Source organism: Ammospiza nelsoni, chromosome 5 (genome assembly GCF_027579445.1).
Source record: "Ammospiza nelsoni isolate bAmmNel1 chromosome 5, bAmmNel1.pri, whole genome shotgun sequence".
NCBI classification, from domain to species: domain Eukaryota; kingdom Metazoa; phylum Chordata; class Aves; order Passeriformes; family Passerellidae; genus Ammospiza; species Ammospiza nelsoni.
In genome coordinates, this window is record NC_080637.1 from 24,834,880 (window position 1) to 24,861,213 (window position 26,334).

Sequence of the window (26,334 nt, forward strand, 5' to 3'; positions counted from 1 at the left end):
ACTCTAACTTTAATTAGATAAATACAGCTCATTTCCACAAGAAATACCACACAATAGAGAACCACAAAGTTTGAATTCACATCTGGCTATGCAAAAAAAAAAATTCCTGCATCTTATTTCTTTACCATGAGAACCATCCCTTTGAAGAGACCTAGGATAGGCAATGCTGCAGGGCAAAATGAAAGCGTTTCTACTGTCAAGTGTACCAATATTTGTTCTGGAAACAGACAGCTCTTTTTGTGAGAACTATTCCATTTCATGCCCCTTTCCAAGATTATTGAACTGGCTTTAGAAATATTCAGACATGCCTTATGCCAAGTATTTGCACCTGTTACATTCTTTATGCAAAATTAAGTCACTGACTGTAAAGGTCCTAAGGGACTTATGTTCTGCCTCAGAAAATCATTTGGTGTTTATACATATGAAATTTGATAGTGTGTGCCATGAAAATCAATCAGCATGACTGCTCATCTGGGCCTTGACTACCCACCTATCCTTGGATGACAAATAATCTGGTGTTTCTATATTCATATAAGATAAAAGTGTTATTTTTTAACAGATTTTCATAGATAGCAGTGTTTGTTAACCCAGAAGGACAGCTTAGTTTTGAGAAGCAATTTAAAATTTGCATTGGATGTGACCCTTGGAGCCACGGCAAGTAGCACCATATACTGAATAAACTGGATCTAATACATTGTTATCTGATCACAGAGCCATTACCTGATTGGAATTTAGAAAAACAGTCCCAGAACTCAACACAGAGCAATAGAATGGTTTTCTGTTACTTTTTTAGTCACATTTTATCTGGTTTCCTTAAAGAAATAAAGGCTTTTTGCTTCTAGTTGGTGTTTGTAAGTGGAGACAAAAATAAGTGCAAGCTATGAGACGTTTATGAAGTATTATTGTGCAGGGAGAAGAACAGAGTGCTTTTATTACTCCTGAACTTGGCATTGGTGAGGTCACACCTTGAGTGGGCCTTCGGCTCTGGGCCTCTTATGAGAGGAAGGATTTTGAGGTGCTGGAAAAGAGGGGAAACAGAGATGGTGAAGAGTCTAGAGAGTGAGTCATTGAGGAACAGGAATGGCTGAAGGAGCTGGGGTTGTTTGGCCTGGAGAAAAGGAGGCTCAGAGGAAACCTTGTTGCTCCTTACAACCACCTGAAAGCAGGATGAGCCAGGTGGGATTGGCCTCTTCTCCCAGGGAACCAGAGACAGGACAAGAGGAAATCGCCTCAAGCTGCACTAGGGGAGGTTCAGGTTCGACAGCAGGAGGAATTTCTTCCCTAAAAGGGAGGTCAAGCATTGGAACAGGCTGCCCGGGGAGGCGGACTCACCATCCCTAGAAGTGTCCAAGAGATGACTGGATGTGGCACTTAGTGCTATGGTTTGGTTGATATGGCGATGTGTGATCAAAGGTTGGACCCAGTGATCCTTGAGATCGTTTCCAGCCTGATTCTATTATTCTAATTGCATGAGCTTTCTATCCAGAATCACCTACATAACTGCTGGAAGCTCCTGCTGAAATGGAGGCAGACTAGAACAGAGATTAGAACACAAATGGAACAATTACTTTTTTAAGATTCCTGCAAATTTTAGATCTCCTTCAAGATTCAATGAGCAAATATGGAGGTGACTTTGGAGGGAAAGAAATACCTTGAGCTGGAGCTGCTGAACAGAGAAGTATGGCTCTGTGAATTCCCTGTAGGTGGCATGAAACAAGTGGGGTAAGGCTGAGCATTCCTATCAGCCAGCAACATGTCTGTGTGAATGAAGGAATTCACAGATGTTGGGGTGGTGTAATACTGATGGTGAAATAGGGAGAAGGGCTAGCTGGAATCCCAGTAATGACCAAAAAATGGCAATAGTTGAAGGCAGTACCATGGCTGTGATGGCTGTGAAACTAAGTAAAATATTTAGTGCAAAGAAATAGAGCCTTTAATTTTTGTTGTTACAAATAAATGATTAATTCATCTTTGTTAATTCTTCCCAATTTTGTTTTACTTTTCCTTGTGTCTACAAAGGCTTAGTGTTCTAAATGAGAAGTTTTTCTTATCAAGAGAGTCAGGGTTCAGCATCCCTACAATTCAAGCTGAGGATTCAGACTGAATCCTTTTTGTTATTGCTAAGAGGAATCCCTCTACATTTTAGCCTAGTTCTAGTTGCCATCAGCAACAGATTTTCTTTGAGTTTCAGTTCTCAACAATCCATAATGCAACAGGTCATTGATAATGATGTTTGGTGGTTCTTTTTTTTTTTTTTTTAATTAATTTTGGATGAGTACCCACCAGCACAGTTTCAACTGTAAATTTTTAATCTCTCAGCCAGGAAGGAGTAAACTGATACATGGAGAAGTGCAAGTTTTTTGAGAACTCTGCAACAGAAAGGCTTTCCTCAATATACTGAATAGCTGGCTTTAACCTCTCTCTGCTGAACACTGGTATTTGCTAAGACAACTCTGCAACCTAGAGGACTAAATCTGTATTTTCAGTGGTTTCCTTCAAGGAGTTTTTTTAGGCACATACAAATGAATTTTTATAACTATAGAGATGATGCTCTAAACACACTCAGGTTCAGACCAAAATCTAGATAAAATATGACAAAAACTGTTACAGTTTTTAATCTCTAAGCATCTTTATTTCACAGATTTCTTTGGACTGTTTCAGCACAGTAGAATGAAACTGGCAGAATTCTAGCTGTTTCCAAATGTTATTGAATCATTAATCATTGTCTAGCAGAGTAAGAACACCTGCTTTTGTTAAGATAGCTGACTTGACAATTATGAGTACCGTTTGAATGGGAGCAGAAACATCATGAAATAAGGAGATAAGTTAGAGGTAGGAACTGAAAAAAAGGTATGAAAAGTCATCCCATTCCTTTTTTCCTTTCAGAAATCTCCATCCATCCCTTTCAGATGGAAGCGTGTCTGCTGTGCACAGCTTTGCGTCCTTTATTCCTTGAATATTCCTTGAATATAAAGGGCAGATCTGAGATCTCTCACCACTTGCTCTTTGTATAGAATATACCTGCTCCTTTTGATCAGATTTTTTTTCATTGCACCAACTAGTTCGTTTCTATGTCAGTTTTTTCACTTGGGATTTTCTGCCAGGAGGGTTTCTGGCAACATGTACATCTGGGCAAGCTACATCTGGAGCTTTGGTTCCTGGACATCAGCAGGCTGAATGTTTTGATGACTAATAGTCACAGATGAATGCCTATATTCTGATAGTTGCCAAAAAGTTATACAACTCTAGAGTACTTCATCCTTTAAGGCTACTCTGAGTGAATCCTCTGGTGTAAAACATTTTCTAGCTTGGAATAAATAGCCAGGAAAAGGCTGTCAATGCCCAGATGCACTGCAGGGGTACTCCACACCCTGGATAAAGGTTCAGAGATATGATCAACTGAGGTCACAGTTATGACAGACTTGTATCTAAGTTAGTCCCTGGGTGCCAACAAAACTCTCGAGAAATTCTGGCAGTCTGTAGAACAGCCTTCAGCCTAGACTGCTAGTGTTTCAAGCTGAAAACTGTTATCTCTAGAAGTGCTGGAACTGGAGACCATAATGCCTTTATTCACCTCTGATAACCACTTGATAGAAAGGAAAATCTGAAGACTTTAGATCAACAATGGTGTCACACAGCTCAGGCAATGCCTTTAAGGTGACCTGGCTCCTGTTGGAAGCCATCATGCCACATCAGGTGTCTGTGCTTAGTTCCTTCAGAGCACACCACTGGTCTTACAAAAAATGGATTCATAGTAGTCAGCAAACTAAAAGGTGAGCAGTTGAAGTTTACACCTGGGAGTGCAGTGAGAGGAGTTTAAATCTCCTGTCTTAAAGAGTGAGATGTTTGACTACAAGCCTCAGGAGACATTTCCCAGCACTTGTTAGGGTTCCTGAGAGCATTTATCATCTCCAGCTCCTACAGGAGAGGGTCAGATAGAGTAGCACTCCTGAATACCTCCCTGCACTGTGTATGTGTAACCTGAGCACCCTTTCAGTGAGTTCTAATGACAATAAAGGGCCAAGGAAATTCAGGTTCTCAGAACAAAGCAAACCACCTACTAGAATTGAGCCTAGGCACTGTGGATTGTGTCTTGAATCAACACTAAAATTTGCTTTGACTATGAGAGAAGGCACAGGCTTGTAATGAGTATAATCACTGTCTGCCCACTTGTGCTGTCCTTAGAATCACAGAATAATTAAAACTGGAAAAGAGCTCAAGAATAATGATTCTTGAGTCCAACCATTGACCAAACACCACCACATCAACCAGACCAGAGCACTAAGGGCCACATTCAGTCATTTCTTGAACACTTCCAAGGATGGTGACACTACCATCTACTTGGGCAGCCTGTTCCAATGCTTGACCACCCTTTCAGTGGAGAAATTATTCCTGATGTCCAACCTGAACCTCCCCTAGTGCAGCTTGACACCATTTCCTCTTGTCCTGCCTCTGGTTGCCTGGGAGAAGAGGCTGAACCCACCTGGCTACAGCCTCCTTTCAGGTGGTTGTAGGGAGCAGTAAGGTCTCCCCTGAGCCTCCTTTTCTCCAGGATAAACAACCCCAGCTCCCTCAGCTGTTCCTCACAGGATTCACTCTCTAGGTGCTTCACCAGCTTCGCTGTCCTTCTCTGGACTCACTCAAGCCCCTCAATGTCTTTCATGCAATGAGGGACCCAGAACTGGGTACAACACTCAAGGTGTTGCCTCACCAGTGTTGAGTACAGAGGGGCAATCATTTCCCTAGTCCTGCTGGCTAATTTTTATATATAGACAGCTTAGTAATAGCAGTTACAAATTTGGTGAGAATACTGTGCATTTATATTTTCATAGTTAACAAATGTACATTTTACCATTATGCCTTCAGAAGGCCCTAACAGGGCAAAGCATCTTGGAGACAGGATGTGCTAGTTGTACTATACGATTGAAATTTTAATTAAAAGTTCTACAGAAAAGAACAAGATAGAAATAAAAAACCCGTGTCACACGGTGTCCCAGTGTCAGATAACATGAAATGAAAAAGTCAGGGTTTGTAAGACATAAATGAGGATAACAAAGGTGTTCTATCTTAGCAAAGACTTTTATTCTGTGCTTCTTTCCTCCTCCTCAGGACATGAGGAAACAAAAGGATGCAGCAGACACAAGGCAATGAAAGACAAACAAGTGAACAAAGAGCAGCTCCAGTTAGACCTAAGTGAGGGTTAAAAGGTAGCTTGGGTGCAGATATGGAAATTCTCCATCATTATTAAAAGCCTAAGGTTCGTCTTTGTATTTTGTTGCAACTTCATTTCAATAAGTACATTTTAAAGAAATATTCTGTATTTAGTTCTCAGTCAAATTCCACAGATCAACGACACAGCGAGACAGTTCACATGCTCTCAGCACTTGGGTACTTCACCTTGTTTGAAGTGCCCAGCTCTCCCACAAGAAGAAACACAGGAAACACAGTTCAAACTACATGGCAAAATCTAAGAACTGGTGACTCAGAGGATGAAAAGAGTGACAAATGACAGCCACAAAAGTTTTCTGGTAAGAGGAAAAACTATATTGAGCCCACCTGAACGCACAGGTCTTGAGGCAGTTTATGACACTGACTTGTATCTAGCAGAGTGATGCTGGCACATTTACAGCCAAGCCAAGAAATTGCCTGGTGTCCCTGTCCAACACCTGATGTCTAATCCTCTACTTGACAAACCTGGATCTTGCCAAGGGGTGTACCTTGGCTATGGCCTAAGTGTTATGGCAGGAGCATGGATCCAGCCTCAGCACAGCCCCATGAATGCAGGACAGTGCCAGGGGCAGTGCTATCATAGTATCAATCTGCACATCTCTCCCAGGAAGAGTCCTGGAGTTGTGATATTATAAACAGTTAAGCCTGAATAAATCAGGCTCTTTGCAAAAGCAAGATGTTTTTGGATACCGAAGGTGTATTTGCTTTTCTTTCACATTACAACCTCCCTTTTACCTTTAAAATATGTTACAGTTTCTCACACAGTCCAATTCAACATACTATTTGCTACCACTAGCCTATTGAGTGCTGCTAAAGACACCATTCTGCTATTGGAGAAGATATGATGGACTACATTTACTTGGTATCTGCCCTTTGAACATTATAATACAGTTACCAGATTTGTAGACCATTCATAATAGCATGTTTTGTTGGGCTTTTCTGTAACAGTGTGACAGGTATTGTGCAGAACACCCATAGAAATGAACTGCCCTGTCACAAGTTACGTCCATACACGGCTGAATAAAAGCTGTCATTCCCCTATTTCCATACATTAAATGCTAAGGCTAATGAGCTTTTATTAGGAAAAATCCTGTTTCTACTGGACTGACAAAGAAAGCGTTAAACAATTTTGTCCATATGACTTTCAAGGAAAAAGAAGTCAGACAGGATCTACCATTAAGCATCTTTTTATTGTAGTCTTTAATGTACATGCAGAATTTTTAAAAAGGTGTCAGTTATATCTGTAAGCTTATTACAATAATGTAGATGTTTGGATCAGCAATGTATTTGGATTAGGGACTAAGAAATCTAAGTGAACAGACATCTTTCAGGATATGCAGTTTATATGGTAATCAAGAAGGTTTTCTTTGGAGTGATTTTCCTCATAAAAAGATAAAATATTTCTTGTTTACAATCTTGGTTGTCTTTAATACTGAAAAAAATCTATAATAGTACACTCTTCATTATGTACATAGAAAAACATCAAACTATATCCATACCAGTGTCTGTTTTAAATGCAAATAGTAGTTAATAGCTTTGTAAATTTTTGTGCACCCTTTCCCACCCCCATTTTCCCTCCCCCAGCCCCACTTAAAAATGCAGCATTTCCTAAATTTTTCAATGCTTTGGCAGAAAGAGAATGGAAGGCACTTCCATGTTAGGTAAAGCAATATGTGAAATATCAGCAGTAAATAAAAAAAAAGCTGTAGGTGTACCAGACAGCTCCATGTTCATCCCAACGGATGAAGTTTGCACTCCTGCATGTCACGAACTGGTTTGCCAGAGATTCCAGCTGGAGCATGCTCAGACCCCAGCTTGGTTTACAATAAAGCTGATTAGCCTCACAACTATTTTTACAAATGCTTCACACAAACCAATGAGGATGCAGAGAGCATCTCTGAACACAGTACTGTCATGAGGGCAAAAAGCTCTTGCAGGTCACAGCATCAGAACATGTCGCAAAGGCCCCGCTGCTGAGGCCTTCCACTTTGCAATACGCTAGTTTCACACAACACCCTCTGTTTAAGACTTCCTCATGTGGCAGCTCAGCTAAAAATGAACAAAGCAACACACAAATGTGAAGATTCTAAAGCATCTCTTGTGATGGATAAATTTAGACTCAGCAAAGCATCCTGAAAACGATCTGTGTGCTAGTGGCAGGCTGACCTCTGCTGATAGGGAAGTTTTGAAAGCTGTAGAAAAGTTTCTGGCAGGGGCAGCTCCTCCCTGGCCTCCTGTGGCTTATTTGGCATTCCTTCATTTTCCTTTTAACTCAGGATTATCTCCGGCATACCTGCAGTGTGTATTTATATTAATACTTTGCAAAAATACCCCAGATGCCAATGAGATAAGCACCTAAATGCTTGCTAAGGGATGTGTCATAAGTCACAGTCAGGAAAACATTTCTGTAATGACCAGTTTTAGCTCTCAAGTGCAGTTTGTTTCTGCAATCCTAGCAAAGGCTGAGAAATGACTGGATGCAAACTTCCGAGACAGAATGAGACAGAAAGGCACCGACCAAAGCTTTTACATGTCAATGTCTCCAGCCTGACAAAATGTTAAATTTTCAGGACATATGCTAATTCAGTAATATGTTTACTTAACTAATTTATCATACTGCACAATATCTGACCACAACTGTAAATAGCTGCAGTCAACTGACAATCCAATTGAAAAAGAACATTCTGCTAAAACCTGCCAGCTGGTCACGTTCATTCTGCTGTGATAGCTCTGCACTCTTTAGCCACAATAAAATGAATGGCTTTATAGTGTTGGAAAGCATTTTTGTCATTCTTCAGTATCACTGTGGATTTATCTCACAAGGAATGAAGGGTAAGATAAAAAGGCATCCAACAACACTTCAATCTCTGAATTGAACAGCCAGCAAAATAATATGCAGCTGGCATGGAAGAACAGCCCTTTAGGGTTAGTTTAAAATGCAGACCAAAGGGGGTGGGGGGGGGAAGGCAAAAGAAAGGGGAAAAAAAAAAAAGGGCAAGTAATCCAGTAAGAATGAACAGATGAACAGTAGAAAAAGAAACTGAGCAAGTGATTCTTTGTTTTGGGCCAGTCCACCACCAGTTGCTGTATGTTGCTTTGGGAAACACAAAACTGGCACCAAAACACTCCAAAAAACACAAAACCTTCACCCCCTTCCTAGGCTGATGGCTCTCCTTGAATTGTCCCTCAGATCTCTTTCCGTACTGTGGCTCGGATGCTGCTGAACACTCTGCCTATGGCCTCAAAGAGCGGGTCGCAGAACGTGTGGATGCAGATGGAATAGACACGGCTAATGCACTGGATCTCAATCAGGTAGCTCCTTATGCACGGCACCACCGCCCAGATGTGCAGGAAGGACAAAATGGCAAAGTAGATGCCCCAGATGAGAGCCATAGGAATACCAAAGATTGCTGACAGTAAACGGTAAAACCAGTATTTCGTTACAGTGAAGGTGGTAAAACTGGCCTTCCAAATCCCATCAAAGCTGTGTGTTCCCTCTGGCTCAGCAATCACATCTTCAAAATCGATCTGCAGCAAAGAACACAAAGTCAGGTCAGTCAGACATTCACATCAAGGGTGTGTTCCAGAAACACCTTTCCTGGAGAGCTGCAAGAAAACACAAAGCACGTACTTCCTACACCCTCACGTGATTCAATCTATTACAACCCATGATTTAAGTCATGAATCTTCAGTAAACTTTACCCAGTGACTACCAGGGAGCCTCAATGATTAGCTCAAAATTAGACATCTAACTTCTAGATGGAGTTTTTCACAAAACAGAATATATCTTCCTCACCTCCCACAGCCCTAAGGTATGCAGTGCCCTTCTGGTCTGCTTAAGGTACAAAACAGGTGAATAAAATCATATTTCATTGTTTTGACTATTCATAAGTCATTCAGAAAGTCACCTAAGGAAGCAGTGCATTCCAACATGCATATTTTAGCACTCTCTGTTGAAATACTAAGTTGTTCAGGAAGCTTAATTGTCATAACATTTCTATAAGAATATTAACAGAATTGCAATGATGGTTCAGCTCCATGTCACACAAACATGTTTGATATAACCCACAATACAGGATATTTAATTTAATCAGCACAACCAATTGTATAGGCACTGCTAACAACAGGAAAGAGAACACCACAACACTATTCCTCTGCAAGGAAATAAATGGCTGTTTAAGTCAGATGAAAGAAAAAAAAATTGCATTCCTGGGACTGGATCCCGAAGTGAGATTATAATGCTGCCAAAAGTGAAGATTTACAGGAGCAAGGTAAGTATGACAGGGGCCAGCAGCCTCAGAAACTCAAGCAATTGTACCTTAGCATGCCAGAAGAAGGTGACTATACATATACTCTGTGTAAATACTGCTTACACTGTAAGAAAAGGCTCACAATCACTTCTTTTAGTCTAAAATATACATAACAATTGAAAAGCACTTGTTCTTCTCTCCTGCTGAAAGTTTTATCACACCCAGAAATAAGTTACTAGCAAAGGGACAAATATTATAATACCACTGGACTTTCCAGCTTCTTAGAGAAAAAAGAATTACAAGCAGAAGTGTACAGTCTAGGTGCAATCTATGTGAATGGCTGGTAAGTCCTTGAGAGGACATTTCTGAATTATCTGTGATATCCAACACCTTGAATGACTAACACCAGGGTGGCTTAATTGAACATATTCACATTACTCTCTCTGCCAGTGCTCCTCTCTAGACATCCTGTCATTCAAATTACAAACCTCCTCTTTTTCTGCTACTCTGAACTATGTTCTAGTGATCTGAAAGTCATTCTTTGGGATGGATATTCATTATCATCACACCTAAAGGTAGCATTGAGAAACTAGATCTCCACAGAAACCTATGTCGGACTCTGCATTGGCAGAGTAGATTTTCTTTTTAGCATACATAAGCAATCAGACATACAATCTGCTTCTGCAGCTATTCAAAAGCAAACTTTTCACTGTAGCCACATCTCATGTTAGCTCGCTTTCAAAGTGAATGGGTGTTCTTGGCTTTTTATCTAAATTTTCCTTGAAATCAGATAATAAAAATATCCATATGATGGCAAAACCCAGAATGACAATAGTAAAAAAAAGCTGCTTCTCAAAAAATATTACTACATAAGGACTACATGCTTCAGTATAGCTCTCTTATTCTAAAACTTTAGTCAATTTATTGCATGCTTCCCATCAGCTGATGCTGTAATCCTTGGTAAAGGTAATACAGCCATCATAGAGGTTCAAAGCATTGAGGGCTAGTCAATGTTGTATCTAAAGTCTTTTCATTAATTTCAGTTGTAGTGAAAATACCATCTTGTATTATTTCAACTGGCTGATAAGGGAAATATTAGATCTCATAAGGAAAAAAAGTTTGCATTGAGCTCCATGAGCCTTTTCATGGTTGCATCTTTATTTTAGCCAAGTGAGACTATTTTTATCAGAAATGCAATTTTTTTGGCAAGCAAAATGAAGCCATAGTTGAATGTGAATTTTATAGATTTTAAAAAATATATAGTAAAATTAGCCTGTAATTTGATTACTTTCAAAGTAAACCCTTGCAATTAAATGGAAAATGGAAGCCAATAAACTCACTGGTTTGCAAATCAAACAGTAAACTTTCTGTAATTGTGATTCTCAGTAACAAATATTTTTAGCCTGTTGTGTTCAACAAAATGTCCATGGAGAGCTGGGGAGCTGACAGAAGAATCATGGCATATAACATTTCCAGATGGACAGCCCTGTACTCCTCCAGGAGATGATGCTAATATTAGAACATTTATGATATATCTTTGGTCAGGATTTCCCAGCTCAAGTCATACACTGCTGTCCTAAAACACTCAGGAATGAATCTGTCTGTGAGATAACAGTGATGTAGTCACGACACCTTAATTACCAAGAGGTTAGCTTGGAGCAATTTCAACAGCTCTCAGAATGCTTCTAACAATGCAGAGAAGTAAAAGAGATGGCCCTGTAGGAATGCTAGCTGATGTCACACTACCAAGTCTGCCCATTTCATTATTCCTCAAATTCCATTTCACATTACTCCAATTTGAATAAGGGAACTTGTTTGAAAAGAAAAATGGCCTGACAACTTAAACTCTTAGCTGAATACAGTGTTAAAATGAACCTGTTATCTTCCCAAAAGCTGTAAGAACATTATAATACATAAGAACATTATGTACATGCCAAGAAAGTACGCCTGGCACATGAACCTCTGCGGTGCTGTCCAAAAACAGACTTACCTGCAGCAATGTCTAAATAAAGAGAGCCAAAGAATTGAGGTAATCTGGGCTCTTCTACTCATGTGCTAACAGAACACTGCCTGGGAAACACTATTTATTTCACTCTTCAAGCAGTAGAGATAAGTCCTTATGCTGCAGGAACTGAGATATCACTCAGCTTCTTCCTGCACTAAACCACTCCCATGATGGATCCTGATTTTAACTTGTTCTCCACGGGCTGCAGGAGTAACAGGTGACTGGATGCATTTTGCCTTGCTATAGATTACACTTACACCACTCAGATTACTCAGTCCCTCCTCAGTCCCTCCTACTACTCTCCTCTGGATTATAGTTCAGTAGCACTCACTGACGGTGAGTGTCATCAGACTGATAAAAAGTGTCCAACTGAAGTAAGTAAAGTAAAAATAGGACTGACAAGAGAAAGAGAAGTGCCCAGAAATATGATCCTACAGAAGAAAGATGCTGTCATTTCGGGTAATGAATCTAACTGTCTTGCAAGTATAAGACAACATTTTTAGGGTATTGTTCTCAAGGTCACTTTTGTCAAGCACCATGTACATGTAGATCTGTGAGCTCTCATTTTATCTACATAAAGGTTTTCTTAGGTTGTGCACAGGTCTTTTTTTGTAGATTTCATGTTCCTTGTGTAGTTTGTTCCTCCAGAGCTGTCAGGATGTGCTGTGAAATCACAGAGGCAGTTGCCAAGCTAGTGAAAATACATGCACGTTCACTTGTGACAGGAGAGAAGTACAGGAAATTAGGTTTGACCCTCTAAAGGATGCTAACAACTTGCTCTAGCCTTCTGCTTCAGACCAAACTATTAAACACTATCAACTCCTGCTCCATGCCTACAATGCACTTCCTGACTTCAGCAATTCTTTGTTTCCTACTATTCAGTTTGGTAAAGCCAGTTTTTACATTGCTTGAAGCTTTTGTCTGATTCTGCTATGAGAATCATAGAGCAGCTTCTTTTGCTCTGCACTTGTTTATTAAACCCCTATCAGGAAACTGAGGAACCTGCTTTGATTCTAAAATAGATTTATTTACAAGAAAGGGAAATGGTATGGGATTTATTTACAAGATTTATTTACAAGACAGGCAAAATATCTATTTAAAGATCAGAACTATTAATCAAAAAAGCTTAACAGTGTAAAGTTATCATCTGACTCAATAACATATGCTACATGCATGAAATCAGTTGACCTGCTGACCTTGTCACTTCAAGTCCCCATGTATCAGAAGCTGGCCAACTGGAAAGGTATATTAAATGCCAGGCTCAAATCACCTACTTACCAGCTGTGCTTTTCAGAAGTTTGTTCTTTGAGGTTTGTAATATTCATCACATAGAAAAAATTACTGTGCTTGGTCGGTCAGAAAAAAAAAATTATTAAGACCACCAGCATTAGGCTTTGACCTACATTTCTGTGACTGTAACTATCATAATTCATATCTTTGTGTGTGGTAGCTGCACGCTGCCACTGTGCTCACAGCACACAGTTCACACAGCCAGGCACCACCCCTATTCTATTCCAGAGGAACCCAAACAAGTGCTGAGAATGCCTAAATTTTGGTGTGCTTTCACTATCTCTTAGAGTCAGTAAGAGGAAGCTTAGATCCTTACTGTATTGATTGATCACTAGTATGTCCAGGCAGGCAGAACACTTAAATATGCACACAACATGAAAATGTGAACTGTCCCACTGATGTCAATATGCTTACACACTCTGCCTAAAGGCTTAAATGTACACAGGAAAGCATCATAAGCTACTATTCTTTACATTTTTATGCCCAGGGTGTGGAAATTGTCCTTACTGCTTACACTGGGTTGATTTTAAACAGGTTTTCTCTGATTCCAAGACCCTAAATATGATATTGTTTCACTGTATTAAAAGATGTCCTTGCAAGGCATGAGGCAGAAATGGTTTTTTTCTTTTCTGTTGTAATAAATGCAATTTGTAAAATTCCCAAATATATTTATTCAATGTTCTTTAAAGAAACATTTAACATACAAAAATGTGTAAAATATCACAAAATAACAACCCTTTCTATGGCATAGGTCACATTTGGGAGGTGATGTTAAGGACAGATGCAACACTGTTCTTATGTTGGAGAAGGCTGATGTGTATTATTAAAAATAAGAAAATGTATGAGCATATGAGATTATTATTCCCTTAGCACTTCCACATGCTATTTGGAACTTTAAATTCCCAGTTACAGTGCCTAGAGAAGAACTTGTTTTTCACAGCAGCTGAAAAAAAACTTAAGCAATAAACTCACAAGCTTTCTGTTAAATCACTGATGCCAGTTAAGCATTTATTTATTTCCTTGATCCTTTGGAACACCACATTACCACATATGATGCTTGTCCTGACTGCTGCCACAGTTTAAGAGGAAAGGATGAAGAAGTTTATACTCTTTCTACTGAATCTGCAGGAAAGAGGACAGGGAGTTGTTGGGGCTTATAGGAGAAAGTTGATCCTCTCCCTTCCCTCCCAGACACCCAAAGATTCATACACCCTTTTAAGAGCACTGTGTTATCTCCATCTGGCAAACCTGTAGTTATGTAGGAAAGCTGGCACGTTGTTCCTGAACACACAGAGCTCCATGATTCCTAGATGGTCTACTTCCTCACTAATCAGGTCTCAACAGCCAACATTAGGTGATCTCAGGTGCTCACTAAAGCAAAAACTCATTCTCTTCCACACTATTCATACAAACCTTGAGCAAAAGGGTGACTACAAAATGGGCACATCTAGCACTGTTCTGTTCCCTCACAAGACAAGAAATCACCTTGAATCTTGGAATTGGTGGCAAGCGTCTAACAGGGCAACCCCAAGAGTCCCTCCAGGCTGGGCTGCAGCATGATTAGGCTTTGCCTGTCAACCTCAAAGTCTGTCTTCAGAGCACACTGTTCTTCTGGGGACTGGCCAGATCACAAGGCACAACAGTTGCTTCTTTGCAAAAAAAATAAAAAAAGATGCCATGACTGCAGATGGCTAGGATCAGAGCTGTTGTGTAAGGCTTGTTGACTGCGGAAAACTTACAAACAAGTATTTCCAAAGTGAACGAGAGCCTAAACAAGCAAACAGAACTGTTGCACCCCAGTTACTTGCACAAACTGACCAAAGAATTTGCTCTACCTTTCCTGTCTCCCTGTGCCTGCTTCCCACAGTATGGCAAGAAAAGTGTTCTGCTGGCAGATCTCTTAATTGAAACAGTGAATCTTTCCTGAGTGCTACAGAGTATGCCAGAAAAGCAAACAATGCTTTAACAAACAAGGATATCCATGTTGGAAAGTGGAATTGAAGGACTGCGCTCTTCTAGCCAGAGAAGAAAACCAGCCTGGTCAGGAGTGACTCCTACTGCATGCATAACAAATACTCAAATGCATTCTGAAAATGTGTAAAGGATGCCATGACTTTGAAAAGGGGGTGACTGCAGATCACCATTCCACAAACTGAAAATCACAGAAAAAAAAAAAAATTTGTGCTTCTATTTACTGAGAGAACAATGTCCTGCTCCCTGCCTCTGCTGATTACATACCACAAAAGCCCTGCTGATGGTCTTTGTTCCATCAGATGGGCAGGTTCACCAAAACCTGTGGAAGTACTCGTAAGGAAAACACAAATTATGCCAATGGGTGAGCACTGCAGCAAGCAGCTGCTCCCCAGAGATCTCCTGAAGCACTTGCCTGTCCCGTTCCAACACAGGCTGGCAGAAGGAAAGACAAGCAGTTTCAAGAAAAGATCTGCACTCTAACACAGCAAAACTTCCTGTGCAGGTGGGGATACCATGTCAGCTAGTTCCTTGACAAATGTCTTGATGTTGTTGGAGTAAGCACTCAGAAAATAAAATTACTGTTTTCCTCCCTGGAAACTGGGCTGCTGGGAGGTTATTGCAGCCTTCCCAAAGAGAAACCTCTAAGAAGCTTTCTTTGTTTTTATTACTTGGTTCATGTTCCACAGTTCTTTGTTTGATACAGCTATTTTAGCAAAGAATCCTAATACATTTATGCATATCCATGTTTATCTGTCCATCTGTATGTTTAAAGAGATATATTTATGAACACCAGTGTGAAGTTTTGACTACATTAAACATACAAGAAATTTTTTCTTTTATTTCACTGGTGCCTGGAGTTAAACTGAATCCAAAAGCCTTAATAAAAGACATTGTGTAAACTGATTTCATATTTTAAATTTTATTTCATAAATATGACAGATTTCTATTTTATTATGCTTATACAATATTAAGGTAATAAACTACTATTAAGCATAAGTTTTTAGAACTTGGTCTAACTTTATCATTCCTAAATTTAGGCACTAATATGAAGTAGAAATGCAGTGACCTCAGACTCTTCAGTAGTGTATGGAGAGACAGTGACCCTTGGAGGTCGTTTTAGACCTGGAAAACACTTTTTTTCTCTTTATAGTTTGTAAAGGGAGTCTAAGGAGAGGAGACTCTTGATAACATATGCTATAATAAACACACTCCTGTTAGCTGCTGCCATTCTTTTTTGCAAATCTGTATAACTTGTTTTCACCTTTTCCCCTCATTTCTACCTGAACCATGCTTATTGCTGACAGTGAGTGTGCAGCGATGCCCAGCTGCCTCTCTTTTATTTTAAAAATAAACTTGACCCTGCATTTGTACTGTTAGAATGTTGTCTTTCTTATGGAAGAGCTCAAGTTACTGATCCTTAAATATAAGGTATTTCTTTAGTATTTCATAAAAATCAAGATCTTTTATAGTTCTGCTCCTGTCATAAACTGCATGAGAACAGCAATGGGAACGAGTGCAAGTTGTGCGGTGAGGCTGACACACTGGAGGAAAGGGATGCCTTGACAGGCCTGACAGCTAGGCACCTCTGAGCCTCATGAAGTTCAACAAGGCCAAGTGAAAGGTCCTACACTTGCATCAGGGCAGTACCTAGATTGAGAGCAGCCTGCAGAGAAGGACTTGGAGATGCTGGCTGATGAGCAGCTCAATATGATCTGGCCTGCAGCCCAGAAAGCTGACAGCACCCTGGGCTGCACCAAAAGGAACAGGTTGAGGAAAGTGATTCTCCCACTCTGCTCTCATGAGACCCCACCTGGAGTAGTGTCCAGCTCTGGGGCCTCCAAGATGAGAACATGGGCCTGTCCATGAGAACATTGGAGCAAGTCCAGAGAGCCAAAAAGATGATTAGAGGGCTGGAGCACACCCTCTGTGAAGACAGGCTGAGAGACTTGTGGTTGTTCATCTGCAGAAGAAGATGAACTCTTGCAGAAGTAAATAAAGTGGGCTAAAGAGGGACTTTTTACAAGGGCATGTAGTGACAGGACAGGGGGGAATGGCTTTAAACTGAAACACAGTAGGTTTAGATTAGATATTAGGAATAAATTCCTAGGAGAGGCACTGGAATGGGTTTCCCAGAGAAGCTGTGGATGCCCCATCCCTGGAAGTGCTCAAGGCCAGGATGAGGGGGCTTTGAGCAACCTGATCTAGTGAGTGGCATCCCAGCTCATGGCAGAGGCTGGAGCTGGATCATCTTTAAGGTCCCTTCCAACCCAAACCTTTCTATGATATGTGAACTTGGACTTCATAAAACAGTTGATGATTTTATGGCTGAGCTCTACAGAGGGATCTATAGATCCCTGATCTTGAGAAAAACTGATTATTTTTTGTAGCATCTGTTTGAATTCCAATAAGGGATTTCAAAGTTGAAAGAGGAAATGTTGCAATCCATCTATGAGACTCCCTTAGGCTTTTTTGGAACTCAGAATATAAATTCAGCACAGCAGGAGTGCAGACAGAGAATGTGATGCCTTCACCTTCAGCTGTGAGAATGTCTTCTCACTTTTTATCTATGAAGTTGAATTTATCAGTTCCTATTTTTTTTAACTAGGAGCAAACTCCACCCTTGTACAGCCCCACTAACATCTAGAGCACAGCTCCTACATCTTGAATATAATCATATTTTATCAATGCATGAGCTCATTAAAATGGGACAGTAGCACTGAAATTATTTTTCTTTTGATTGCTAATCTGGTAACAATTTCTGACAAGAATGATATTCCATAAAATTCAATTTTTTAAAAACTTTTTCAATTGTTTTGAATTTTTAAAATATTTTTAGGTTTTTTTCAAATCAAAAATATTTTCTTAAGAAGTCTGTCATGAAAATATAAAGAGACCAATGGTGCAAAACCTGCCTCCACAATAAATCAAATTAAATTAAATGGCATAATTTCTCTTTCACATTCAAAATAAGCAACCCTTTTAGAGTCCAAGATGAGTTTTATAGCTGTCATTTGTCAAGAAAATAAATATGGTAGTTCTGGATCAAAAACCTCAAAAAATCAGTTACTGATATAGACTTCATGCTGGTGTCTACGCGGAGGGTATTTGAGAGCTGTGGGAAATACAAACTTATCTTAGATTAGAACTATTTCTGTCTTCAGTTTTCCAGAGATCACAAGTGTTTCAGAATCCCCCAAGTTCATTTGTATTTTCTTCTTTCTGTTGCCTAAAACACAACCAAGATAAAATTTCCTCACTGGGGACCTCATTGGTAAATGATTCTACTGTACACAATTATCCCTTTTTCCCCTGGAGAGTTTTGCATTTCAATATTCTTTGTTTGTTTGTTTTAGATATCCATGCAAGAAGACAGTGTTTCTATCCACATAGTGGGCTAAAAATTCAACAATCTATTCAAATTGTTCTTAATATTTTCTAACATATGTTTGTTGAAGTTATCAGAATTGAAAAGTATTTGCCTCTTTTGAATCTGAGATAGTGTCCAATAAATTCTAACAAAAGAAACAGCCATGCTGAATCATTTGCTCTGTCCCCATGGCCATCAAATTTTTCTGTGGAGTTATGAGTCATGTTCATCATGCCAGCAAGAAGGCTGTGCATAAGGCTTTAATAATACCATGAGTTTAAATGCGAACACAGTTTTTAGAGAAAGAAGCTTTCATTAGAACAGATGCCATTATTAGCTGTTCTCTTATGGACATTCAGAAATTCCATGCCTGAGAACTCCTAATTAATGTGCAAGAAAACTATTTTTCAGAACTCTTAAAACCTCGCTCAGACCTTGTATAAACTGGCATTCATAATGACTCAAGGCTTTAATCTCATACCCCTAGACTAGCCTTGGAAGAAATGTTTGAAACAGAACTGAATCACGTGGTCAGCCAAAGTCAAACATTTAACTCTGCTTGCATTTTAAATCTAAACCTCATAGCTTGTTAATAGGACACAGCATTACAGAACCATTTCATTTAATTAATTGTTTTGCACAAGTAAGGTGCCATGTCTAAACCACAAGTATCAGCAGTTGAGACAAGCATGCCCTCTGAGAGCACTGCTTCTCCTGTCCTGTGGTTTAACACAGTGAATCTGCCTCCAGAGGCATCACACTTTGGTCACTGCCAACAGCAAGAGCCCAGGTGACAAGCTTGGATTGGAACACATACACACAGATTTGTGATCTATGTATTATATGGATGTTTTTAAACTTAAACATTTATCTATGATCTCATGACTTTTAACAATGTCTAAAAACAAAGCAAAAGGGTCTGCATTATATTTCACTTAATTACTTATTTCAGAAATAGCACCTGATTGAGCTCTGTTTTTCTCTCATTTTACTGTGTTAAAGAGCAGAACTGGGTTCCTCTCAGGTTGACACTTGTCACATCTGAGTGACAGCCCACCTTAGGTCTCCCATTCAAACAGAGCATGGGGTGACACCTGCTTTCCTTCCAGGAGGTTCTCAGGTGTGGGAATGGGAAGTGCTCTGACCAGGCATCTCTCTGTGCATCTTACACTGTGCTCAGGGAGGGGCCCTAATCATGAAAAATTACATAAAATGTAAACTGCTTTTGAAAAACCTCTCTTTTTATTATGAGGCAGAAATTGTAAATAGCTTTCAAAGCGTGCCTGAGTAATACTTTCCTCCCTAATGAGTACATAAGGGTATTACAGTATTTGTCAACATTTGACTAAAAATTCCAGACTTTTCCTTGCAGTAAGTTGAATTGCTCTCAACTGCATTAGTTTTAAGTGGAAGGCAGGAATACGTAATCTTTAGAGACTTGGTACAAAAGCTCTGCATCCTCACATCTCTAGGCAAGTACTAAATTTTTTTTTTTTCCAGAGCAAAAAGGACTCCTATACAACCAACAGCAGATAGACACCACTTGTTTACAACAAAAAATAATTATGTTCTAGATGGTAGACCAGCCACAGCTCTTTCTTCCTGGCACATCACTGTAGGAAAAAATGGTAATCTGGCTGCAGATGTGACTGCACAGTTGGTCCTCACTAGTAAAGTGAGGATTAGACTTTGTAGAGTTGGCTGCAAGGTCTGTGCTTATTCTCAGCAAGGAGCAAGGAAGTTAGTGAGAAGAGTAATCTGTAGGAGAGCTGGCTCCCTCCTCTGCATTTTCCAAAGTCAGTAAACTCTGTGCAGACTTGACCACAGATATGTTGAGAAAGTTTGAACTCTAAAAACTCGAAGGCTGCAATTTAGCCGTACTCGAAAAACACAAATAATGTGTTGGGAAACAAGAAGAGCAAAGCCTGAACTTCAGGCACCTTCATGTGAGTCCTGGATAACTGGGGAATGAATGAGAGAAAAAATGAATAAGCTTTCCACCCTGTTTGTTGTGTCTCATCACAAAGAAAACCTGTGGGACACAAGTCCAAGAGCAGAACTGTCTGGTGAAGGACACATGAAACAGATAAAACTATGGCAAACCACCTGTATGATCACCAGCATGACTCCTGGAGAGCTCCCACAGGCACACAGGCTGCTTCTCCCTTCCTAGATTCCCTCCTCGCCCCCTGCCTCACTAGCCACCTTCACAAGCCAGTGCCTGAACAAGGGAACCACTAGTGCACATTCTCCCTCTGTCTAGGTGATGTATGAGCACAGTTGTGTGAGGAAGAAAATCTCTTCTTTCTGGTCTCCACTGAAAAAATGGGGGAAAAGGGGAAGTTCTGGTGATTTTTACTAGTTTGTGCTTCTCCCTGTTCAGAGCTGTTACTTCTACTTTCTGCATACCTCAGGGTCCATAAGGCCTTGTTCACATCCCTCTCTGAACATAAATCCAGTCATTTGCTCCATTTTTCTGGAAACCTCCCAGCACTAAGCTCCCACTTCGTAGGTAATTCAAAGACAAACCATAAGCAAAGTCACCAACAGCTTTGATGCAAAGCTGCTCCATGTGTCTAGTTTTCATAAAAGGATTTTGACTGGGTTTCTGCCCCTTGCCTGGATCCCAACCCTAAAGCTGCCTGCACCACACATCTGCTGCAGGGGAAGCTGGGCAGATGCTCTGCTGCAAATCAAGGGAACGTGTCTCCTGCTTCTCACAAGAGAAGGTTATTTTTAAAATGTGCTATGGGAAGTATTTGAATACAGACAACACTGAGGCCTTTTAGAGAGCTGCTTACAGAGCAGATTCCTCATCCTCTGTCTAATCATTTCTATTTCATGGCTGACTGATTAGTCCCCAGTTTCCATGCTGTTGTGCCTCATAGTCAAGGGGCAAGAAATGCATAAAATAGTGGGTATAAAGCAGAAAGTTTTGAATCTAGAAAAATGCAACAGCTTTAAACAAAATTGAGCTCAGCCTAAGCCATACTTCTGGCATTACAGGACTTTTTTTTTCCTACACTTTTTTTTTCCTCTGACTTTCAGTACTTAAGACTGGGGTCTCTGTCAGTCAGTTTAACATTCTGCCTTGGGCTTACTTTACAGCCCAAGTAAGAATGCATATGCATGTCAGAAGGGGACTACAGACTGATGGCTAAGGCAGGGACTGAATCTGTGTATTTTCACCCCAATCCAATCTTGTCTCCTAGGCACTGGGTGTGAATTTTATTGCTATGTCTAATAGACTGAATAGACCCTGTGGTCCATATAAATGCAAATTGTGGCAAAAATCCTCTCTCTACTCTGCAGGTTGATCTATCTATGAAATACTTAAAATAAAAGTTATTCTTATTTATCCTTGTAACAAAACAGAAAATGTTGGTTTACAATGCCATTTTGTACACATATTGCTGCTTTTATGATGTAAAATGGATCCTGTCTGGTTAACATCAAATGCATTTTGGTATATTCCTATGTCTTGATGTGACTATCTCCACCACCAGGAGCTCACTTGCTGACATAGAGGCAGTACAGGTATTCTGGCTGTTTGCAGTTTTTCGGTGCATGTGTTGAACCACGATTACTTCAAAAGGACAAACTGAAAAGCTTTCTTTTTCCATTCCTATACTTATTATTCCCCAAGTTTATTTTAGAAGATGGAATGTAACAAACTTCCTTAATCCTTGTCTCTGTGGGAGGCAGAGAGGGCAGGATAGGCTTTGTAGGTTTCATCTTCTTTTAAGCCCACTATGGTTTTTTTCTGTCAGTGGTCTCTTTTCCCATCAGGGTCTTTCTTTCATTAGGTTAGGTTGTGGACACCAGAATTCTGACTTGCTTGGGAGCAATGACTCATCCTCAGAAGGTCTGGTTGCTTTGGGGACTTCTCCTGTTGACATACGCAATAAACTGTGATGCAGGGCTGTTCATGAGCTCTGGCATTCCCTGTCTACTCAGCTGCTCCTCCTCTTTAAAATAATCCATTTTAAAGGCAGTTTTGTGCCATTAGGTACACAGATTATTTTTTCTAGACAAATAATAATTTTATGCCTTTTCATTTTTATATGGTTCCTTAAATATACAGGCTGCTGTGATAATTCTTAGCATCGATCCAGCAATATGACCATGGCTTGTCATATTCAGGACCTTCAAATTGTGTTGAAGTCTGGAATTTGAATCAAGACCTTGTTAAATTGTCTGCACATAGCATGAATCATTTTATAGATACACATTCAGGATCCAGAACTCACCTCTTGATTCTCTGGAAACAATAGTGTATTTTTCTTTTTTGACAACGGTCTTCATTACAACAAACATGGTGAATGGCACACACTCTGACACTGCTGGCCATTAAGCAAGGCACTTAGTGGCTTAGTCACCCACTAGGACTGGGCAGCTCCCATTTTCCCTAGGGTCTGACAAACCCAGATGACAGCACCCTCAATTTTCACTTTGCAGTGGTGTATTCCCCTCTCCATCTTTCCACGCTGCAGCGCTTGTTAGGCCTTGGCTTTGGAAACACCACCCGAGCTCAGCTCTTTTCAAGCTTACCAGAAACACTGTCTGCTCCCAGGAATTACTAAAAATCTGCTGTTTTCCTTATAACCACCCTTGGAAAATATCCCTCCTGCCTGAATGGCACAACATTCCTGCTCTCACACCTTCGGAGAAAGTGCTGACCCAAAGTGCGGCCAAGATAAAACATTGTTATGACTAAAGCCCGCTCTCTTGCAAGCCTATAAACAGCAGCCCAAAAAGGGCCCTTTGAGCTCTCCTGGACTACAGCAAGCTTTTATCAGCAACCACCCTCTGAGGGAGATGCCTCTCAGAGCCTCATGCACGGAGGATCACTGAAACAAGCTGTATCCTGGTCCAAAATGCAGATTCCTCAAGGCCCAATCCTTTGCTGATTAGGAAGTGCAAAAGCATCCAAAGTGTGTATTTCATTGATCTCTGGGGAGAATTCTTCACAGGCACCTTGCCTGCACTGAGTCTTCCTCTCTGTGTGCATGCCCCTGCGCATATGCTACAGCAAATGTGAGAGAAATACTGCTTTCTTACATGTCTAAGTACCTTGGGTGTCTAAGTAAATTAAGCTAGCGAGTAACGTTAGGTTATAGTTATAAACTTACTTAAATGCTAAATTGTTAAACATAAGTTATAAGCTAAGTTTTGCTAAGTGTTGTTCTGTTGAGTTGCTAACTTCAAAGTTATAAATTAGGTTAAATACTCTTCAGTGTTATTCTCAGTAAATTGCTAAGGTTAAGTAATAAATTAAATTTAAGCTATAAGTTAGGTATAAGTGTTCTTCCTATGTTAAATTGTTAGATTTAAGGTATAAATTAAGTACTGTTAAGTTGGAGTGCTGTTAAACTTTCAGGCCCTGCTCCTTTTTATCGTTGCCCGCACTGTCTTTTGTCACACACACACACCTAAGCACATACACACACCCCTAGACAGTTCTCAGTTCATTTCTGTTTTGATTGCCTGAATTTTGTTTGGTTTTGTTGTTGTTTGTTTTCCCTTGTTGTGCCTTGGCTGTCCTGTAAGTAGTAGAGTGAATCTTGCCAATAAACTTGTCATGCTTTGCCACTTAATATTAAATCTGACTTTTGCTCATACCCTTGCCGATGACTTTTTAAGTGATCTCAAACACTCACGTTCGTAATACATGTGGATTGTACAAATTTGTCCGTATAAATTCTTTTTCTACAAGAAAACATATTTCTGTGATATTTTTGACCAAAGTGACTTCAAGCAAAAATCTCCATCGACCCTGACCTGTCAAAACAGTCAAACTGATTTATAAACCAAAACAAAAAAATCTAGGCAAGGGCACAGTTAGATTTTGCTTAGCTTATCATCTTTTGAAGGAAGGAAAAGCACCAAAGAGAACAAAACAGAACAAGGACACAAATCCAACCGCCACCAGAATCTCTGATTTTGCACCCGCCAGGCTTAGGGAGGGCGATTTGGTTTGTGACATCTCCCCGCCCTGCCTCTGTGCGTGCCTCGGGGAAGGAAAATCTTTCCGACGGTGTTACACAAGGTCACGCACTCATCCCCCCGCTCCCGGCCCCGTGCCGGCTGCAGAGCGGGCAGCGGCACACAGCGCGGCGGGACCCCCGCCCGGAGCGCCCCGGACAGCGCGGCCAGCCCGACACGGGGCCAGCCCCCCGGGACAGCCCGACACGGGGCCCCCGCCCCGGACAGCGCAGCCAGCCCGACACGGGGCCAGCCCCCCGGACAGCGCAGCCAGCCCGACACGGGGCCAGCCCCGCTCCGCGCCCGAGCCAGGAGCGCCGCGGGGCTGCCCTGGCCGCTGCCCGCCTCTCTACTGCCCACTCCGCCTTTTCTTAAAAAAAACCCACCAAAAACCCGATCAGCCCCCGTCCTGTTACCTGCTGCAGCAGGTGGAGGGATGTGGTTCGCGGGCATCAGCCGTCCTGACAGCGCCCGCTTATCCTGCCTCGGCACGACTCGGTATCGCCCCCCGCGACGCCCCGCCTCGGCCCCTCACCTTAACCACGTCGTCGTTGAGGTGCTTGGGGTCTCGGTTGACCAGGTCGATCTCTTTGGTGTGCACGTCGTGCACCGCCTTTTCGCTCAGCTCATCTGCCATCATCTTGTTGTTGGGCTTGTAGATGTTGCCCTGCTCCCGGACGGGCGCCGTGTACAGAAAGCCCTGCGGGGAGCAGAGGGAGCGCGGGCGGGCGGGGAGAGCCCAGTGAGGCGGGGAGGGCAGGGCAGGGCCGGTCCGCGCCGCGCCGCGCAGGAGGGCGGGCTGGGGCAGGGGCTGGGGAGGCGGCCCCGGTCCCGCGGGCAGCGGGATGCAGGCTGCGGGCCGGCCTCGCCCGGCTATTTAACCGCGGCCGCGGGGCGCGCACCACACCACACCCCCGCCGTGCCAGGCGCCGGCTCCCGCTCCCGCCGCCAGGCGGCCCCGGCCCCGCAGCGTTGCCCCAGGGCGGAGCGAGCGGCCCCACTCGCGGGTGTGGCCCCGCGGGCAGGGCACGGAGCGCCCGGGGCTCCCCGCGCGGCGCCCTCCCCACACGGCCCTCGCCGCGCTGCCCGCGCCCTACCGCCCCCGCTGCGCGGAGCTGAACACGGAGCCCGCACCGCCCTGTCCTCACTGTACCTACCCCCTCCCTATTCCGCCCTTCATGCAGGGTCATCACCGTACCCTCTCCATTCCGGTGCTCTGGCCGTAGAGCTCTCCATACACCGCTCTTGCCGCACGGCAGCCAGCAGCCCCCCTCCCCGTGCCCCGCCGGGGACGAGCGCCCCGGCTCCCCCTGGCCGCTGTCCTTGCCCGCAGGTGCCCGGCCCTCCGCCCTCCTGCCGCCGAGCCGCCCCTCGCCCCGCTCCTCCGACGGCTCAGGGGGCTTGCACGTAGCCGCTGCAGGGAGCCGGCGGCGGGGCAGCATCCCGGCCCCGTGCCCCGGTGGTCCTACCTCCGAGTCTACGTATTTGGTGCCGGACATGCTGCCGCGGGCTGCTGACGGCTCTGCCGCGAGTTACTTTGCCCTGTGACTTGTAGGAACGGAGGCAGGAAGATTCCGCTCGGCGCAGCGGCCGGCCGGGGGAGGTAGCTGCGAGGAGAGGGCTGGCCGCTGGCCAGGGCGGCTGCCTGCCTCCGGCTGGGGTGGATGACAGCGGCGGGACGGCCCCGCACATGGCAGGGCGGCCGGGGGTGGGAGGGGAAAACAGCCCTGCCCCGGCAACCTGGGAGCTGGCGGGCCCGGTCCCGGATGCTTGTGCCACGCCGGGCGGAGACACGGGCTCGACAGGGAGAGGGACAGGGTCCCGTCCGCGCCGTCCGCCCCGTCCCGGCTGCCCACGACCCCCGGGTCAGTGGATCCCCGCCGCTGCGTGCCGGGGTGATGACAGTGGCTGCGTGCGGCAGAGCCACCTGGGCAAGATGGGAGGGGGAAGGAAGCGGTGAGGAGATGGAAAACTTTAGTTGTGTTCAGCCTGCAGAGCGAGCGAGGCGTTTGCCGGGCTCCCCCCTCCCGGCATTGACAATAGTTTACACAGAAGCATCGCTTCTCCAGGAACAATTGTGGAAACTTGGAAATCCTTGGGATGAAGAAAAAGAGATTTTTCTCAACTGGTTCATCTCAAAACTATGCAAATATTTAACAGTTCTGCACTTTAACGCTGCTCTATTTTTCCTGAGAGGAGATTGATCCATGCATGTCTGCCATGCATATTAACCG

The 26,334-nt window shown here is 42.6% G+C and overlaps 1 protein-coding gene across 1 annotated transcript; it reads right to left on the reverse strand.

The window, feature by feature from the left end:
- Positions 1-6,400: 6,400 nt before the first annotated feature.
- Positions 6,401-25,769, reverse strand: CAV1 (caveolin 1). The gene is made up of 3 exons (XM_059471554.1): positions 25,570-25,769; positions 24,636-24,800; positions 6,401-8,757 (listed from the first exon to the last, which is right to left on the reverse strand). Exons 1-3 carry the CDS (start codon positions 25,597-25,599, stop codon positions 8,416-8,418), a joined length of 537 nt encoding a protein of 178 aa, XP_059327537.1. The 5' UTR covers positions 25,600-25,769; the 3' UTR covers positions 6,401-8,415.
- Between the last annotated feature and the right edge of the window lie 565 nt (positions 25,770-26,334).